We start from the raw sequence: 4,949 nt of genomic DNA, 5'->3' as shown, positions 1-4,949 counted from the left end.
GGCGTCAGCCAACACGCCCCCGCGCGCATCCCCGGCCTCCACGCGGCCCCGCGAGGTGGGCGGGCGTGACGTCAGAGGGACGCCTTCCCCTGCGCCAATCGGAAGGAAACACCGCCCGGGGCGGAAGGGGGCGGTACGAGCGCCTGGATCCAACTCCCACTGGTTAAAGCCCCGGGGAGAGGCGGGGATAAAGCTAGAATATCTCCAATCAGATCGGGAAACAGGAGTCAGTTTGAGCTTGACGGATGTGGCACGTATCCGGTATCTTCCAAAGCAGGGGGCGCTCTGTGTTGATGGATGGGAGAAATACCCAATGGAATTAGAGCGGGGAAAATTCATGGGCGGTCCCAGCCGCTCACGGGCCTCACGCAGGCCCAGTGGCCTGAGACAAGCGGCCAGGCGGGGCTGTCTCTTGGCCCCCCGATGGGCAGCGAGCCTGGCCAATGATAGCGCGGCGCTGACAGCGGGAGGCGAGATCTCCGCCTGACGGGCAGGCTAGCTGCCGAATCAGGCGAGGCAAGAAAGGGGGCTGATTCTGGAAGCCATTACGCCAGTGTCGCAGGGTGGAGGCTGTTGAGCGGGGTTTGCTGGGTCGCTGCGGTACGCAATTTGCGTATCGTTGGCGGTGCCAAGGGGGGAGCGGGGGGGGACGGACGCCTCCGGGCCCCGAGGGGCCTCGGGGGCCCCCTGTTGTCCCCGGCCCCGGGGGTGAGCAGGCCTGGGGAGGCCCTGCCGCCCTTCGGCCCTGCCCAGCCTCCCCCAGGGCCCCCTGGGCCCGGCCAGGCCCCCCTGGCCTGCAGGTGTCCCCTAGTGCCCCCTCCTCGGTGCCCCTTCATGGCCATGGCGTCGCCCCCGGCGCCCCCAGCCAAGAAGCGGAAGATGAACTTCTCGGAGCGGGAGGTGGAGATCATCGTGGAGGAGCTAGAGCGAGGCAAGCACCTCCTCATCAACCACTTCAACGCGGGCGTGCCCCTGGCCGCCAAAGCCGCCGCCTGGCATGACATCCTGCGCCGCGTCAATGCCGTTGCCACCTGCCACCGTGAGCTGCCCGAGGTCAAGAAGAAATGGTCCGACCTCAAGACCGAGGTGCGACGCAAAGTGGCCCAAGTCCGGGCTGCCATGGAAGGGGGAGGCGAGAGTCAGAACGGCAACGGCAACGGGCCAGAGAGCGAAGACCCAACGGGCGCTGCAACCACCCCGGTTATCCTCACCCCAATGCAGCAACGCATCTGCAACCTGCTGGGAGAAGCCACCATCATCAGTTTGCCAAGTGGGGACTGCAGCGCAGGTGACGGTACCGAGATACCCATCACCGCGTCAGCCACCACGGTCACCCTGACCCAGAGTGAGTGCTGCGCCGGCTGCAGATGCTCTGTTCTGAATTGGAAGATCATACAGGGAGCCTTGACACCCAATCATGAGGAGGCCCTGAGCCCTGTGTGGGGAAAGCCCCAGCAAAAAGAAACCCCCACATCTCTGTAATGAAAATGCCATTCCCAATATGTCCTCGTGCTGTAAGGGAGTGACTGCAAGATAACGCCATGTACTGCAAGTCAGTTTTGATAGCTGGGCTCAGCCTTAAAAACAAGGGAAGCAAGTATCCTTTGCACCTTGCAGATTGTTCAATCCCCCTCTGGGGACAAAAGCAGGGGGAGAAACATCTCCAAGACTGATCTCCCAGTCTGCCCCAAAGAGCAGCTGTGCTTCTGATTAGTGCTGTTCTGGATCTTGTCTTTGCCCTTATGTCACTTGGTTAATGATGCCTGGAAAGATTTTTCTGCGCTGGACTGGAGGTTGAGAAATAATTTTGTCTAGACAGATAAGGCATGCCCTATTCCTTTGGACTGTATAGCTGAAAAGGAAGCTCGAATGAGGGTGGAGTAGACTTAGTAGGTCATTTTGTGCATGGCTGTTCATTGTATGTTATCTCACTGAACAGGCAGTATTCGTGTGATATTCATTGAATAGTCCTGTAGATAAAAATCCCCGTATTGCAGCTACTTCTTACCCCCTTTCTGTCCTTTGTTCTCAGTTCCTGCAGAGACAACCTACCACAGTCTGGAGGATGGAGTTGTAGAGTACTGCACAACAGAAGCCCCCACCACCGTCACGGCTGAAGCACCCTTGGAGATGATGGCGCATCAACACGAAGTGTCTGCGAAACCCCAGGAGCTGAAAAGCCGAATTGCTCTGAACTCAGCCAAGCTCTTGCAGGAGCAGCGAGTGACCAACTTGCATGTGAAGGAGATCGCCCAGCACCTGGAGCAGCAGAATGACTTGCTTCAGATGATTCGGCGCTCCCAGGAGGTGCAGGCATGTGCCCAGGAGCGACAGGCACAAGCCATGGAAGGAACACAGGCGGCACTGAGTGCCCTCATCCAGGTCCTCCGCCCCATGATTAAGGACTTCCGTCGATTTTTGCAGAGCAATACACCCAGTCCGTCGGTCACCACTGACCCCAGCCAGGCAGGGCAGCAAGATGGCATGATCCAGTGAAAGAAACGGTAGTGGAATGTCTTTCTTGGAAAAAACCTGCCCGTGCTGCCAGCGGACACAGGAGTGAGGGGGCTAGCTCTTGTCAGTGTGAAATGGCTGCCTTGGAGTCTTGCTGAGCCTGAACAGCTTGCTTTCTTGGCTAATCTTATGCTAATCTGCCTTTTCAGAATCGTCATACAGAGCCATAGCAGGATGTGTAATAAACCAGGAACTTAACATCGGTTGCTTTAGTCCCTCAAACAATAGTTTTATTAAAAAAAACAGTTATTTTTTTATTTATGTTTGGAGAAATCTCTCCTAAGTATGACACCCCTCTCTTTCTTTCTCTCTCTCAAGATGTATAGACTTTAACTGACTTCTAACATGAAGAGTCTTCTTGTGATATCACAGTGCTGCAGCTGCCAAGCTACAGTTATCACAAACTGTAGTGCACAGCAGTGAACGCATTTCTGACTCTTGCTGAAAGCATTTACTGGAAACATGGTACTGGATGTGGTACAATCTTCTCTCTGCACCGAGAGTTATAGATACTGCTCTTGCAGCATGACATCCAGCCCATGCAGACCAGCACCAAACCTACATGCAGTTTAAATCTCACCCAGATCCCCTGAGGGGATAAATGGAATTGAAATAGTTCATTCACCTCATGTTGTATCTGCGTGCAGTCATGAAATTTAACTATAAACTTGGCAGATGTGATGAAAATTTTATGTCTTGGTTATCAGATACTGTCCTGGGACACGTATTGGAAGCAATGTATTACCTGTCTCAGTTAATGCACAAGGGCCTGGATGAGTTTCACTCAGTGGGTGTAGCGGGTGAAATCTATCTCCGTCTTCTCTACATAGTTTGTCACCTCCATAACACCTTCACCCATCAAAGTGGACCTGGACTGCAGAGCTTCAGCCATGCAGCAATTCCCAACATTTAGGAGTTTGTCAGCCACTGATTTAATTGAGTGAATTTTGGAGCATCACTCGGTTCTGCTGGTGGCAGTGGTATTGGTTCTGTACTTGAGAGGAGCTGGAGGTGAGTACAGCTGTTCTCTATTAGTCTATCTTCCAGTGGCATTCTCTGAAACGGGTCTGAGGTTCACCTCGCTATTTTCTTACCATTATACAGGGCGAAACAACGTTTGCAGCCACTTTTATGTGAGGTGTTCAGGCTGTGGGGCTTGGTCCTCAACGGGAAAGCTTAATTTCACAGGACGGTGAACATGATTCTCACAAACTTGCAGTAACTTAAACTTTTAGACTAAAAGCTCCACTTGTACATGCATGGAAACAAACTTTAAAAAAAAAAAAAAAAAAAGGAAGCATAAGTTGTCTTCTCCCTGTACCTTGCAAAGTGTGTCGCATTTAACAGGCTTGTTGCTTGCCAGATGTTATTTTGAAACGGAACTTTTTCAGAGCTGGTATTTCCTTGCTGTTAAGTCTCCTTTAGGGCTGAGACATGGTGAGCGACGACTGATGAAGGAGTGAATTTGCACAATCAAATTAAACCTTTACACAGCCTTTTATAGGGGGATGCTCGTGGGGGCCCCCTTGTTAGAGCAGTAAGTGAAGAGGCTACTGCTGCCTGTCCCTGGCCTTTACCCATTTCCTCTCGTCTGCGAGTCTGACGGGAGAAAGGGACAAAAGGATGGTGCTAAAGGGCTTGGCCCCTGGAGGACTCCGACCCTTTGGCACTGACATCCCTGTGCTGAGTCAGGGCAGCATCAGCTGCATCTCTCCGCCTTGTCCAGCAGCTCACCACATGAGTAACGCTCGCCTGACTCTGTCTCTCAGACTTTATGGAATCAAATCAATTGCTCAATTGAAATTTATTTTTAAAGTGAAAACTATGTCATATGTGTTGGTTTACCTCATTTGTGTAATGATCTCTCCTTTACAAATATGAATTTTAATAAAAAATACATTTTTTGGTAAACAGGCTCTTTGAGTTCATTGGTATGCTCAGGGGCAAAGACAAGTTTGCAGCATAGAATCCTCACTGAGAAAGAGCCAAAGAAAACTCTGAACAGCCACGAGTCACAGCAGCTTTTTCTCTTATTTATGAACTTTGTGGCCTTGTATTTACATAATTATGGTCTTTTTCAAATAACAGCTTTTACAGCCTTACCTTGGAGCACTAGTTATTTCATTGTATATGACAGATTACTGAAGTACAGTAATCTCCCAACTGCTCAGAAGATGCCACAATAGCCTAAAATGATGGATGAAGTACCAGCCTTTGGCTTTAAATTGCAGTGTGCATTTTTTCAGCGACTAAGCACTTAAGCTATGTTACTGTTTCATAGGAGTAAGCATGTTGCCCCTGAAACCACCCATTTTTCTTGTCTTATCAGGATAAATATAGAGCTTAGTCAAGCCAGCAGCATTCAGGTGCAAGTTCCGTATACACATTTTTGTCTCATTAAAAAGATGTAGCAACATTTTAAATATAGGGTGAGC

General features: G+C 50.9%; 1 protein-coding gene across 2 annotated transcripts; it reads left to right on the top strand.

The window, feature by feature from the left end:
* The first annotated feature begins 553 nt into the window (after nt 1–553).
* Nucleotides 554–3,786, top strand: NAIF1 (nuclear apoptosis inducing factor 1). 2 transcript variants are annotated; one of them, XR_003399604.1, is made up of 3 exons: nt 554–1,345; nt 2,033–3,525; nt 3,619–3,786. XR_003399604.1 is itself a non-coding variant. In XM_026860627.1 (2 exons), exons 1-2 carry the CDS (start codon nt 835–837, stop codon nt 2,494–2,496), a joined length of 975 nt encoding a protein of 324 aa, XP_026716428.1. In that variant the 5' UTR covers nt 554–834; the 3' UTR covers nt 2,497–3,786. The 2 variants fall into 2 exon arrangements, 1 of the variants encoding a protein (XP_026716428.1); XM_026860627.1 differs by having other exon boundaries at nt 2,033–3,786.
* The last annotated feature ends 1,163 nt before the right edge of the window (nt 3,787–4,949 follow it).

This window comes from Athene cunicularia (assembly GCF_003259725.1).
Source record: "Athene cunicularia isolate RWA chromosome 17 unlocalized genomic scaffold, athCun1 chr17_part1, whole genome shotgun sequence".
Taxonomy (NCBI): domain Eukaryota; kingdom Metazoa; phylum Chordata; class Aves; order Strigiformes; family Strigidae; genus Athene; species Athene cunicularia.
The sequence above is the reverse complement of the archived record's forward strand: the minus strand, read 5'-3'. Positions and strand labels throughout refer to the sequence as shown.

What these genes read in the sequence shown, in the direction of transcription:
- NAIF1 (XM_026860627.1), top strand. Translation starts at nt 835, where the DNA reads ATGGCCATGGCGTCGCCCCCGGCGCCCCCAGCCAAGAAGCGGAAGATG. An exon ending in CACGGTCACCCTGACCCAGA is followed by an intron (nt 1,346 to 2,032) that starts GTGAGTGCTGCG and finishes CTTTGTTCTCAG; the next exon opens with TTCCTGCAGAGACAACCTAC.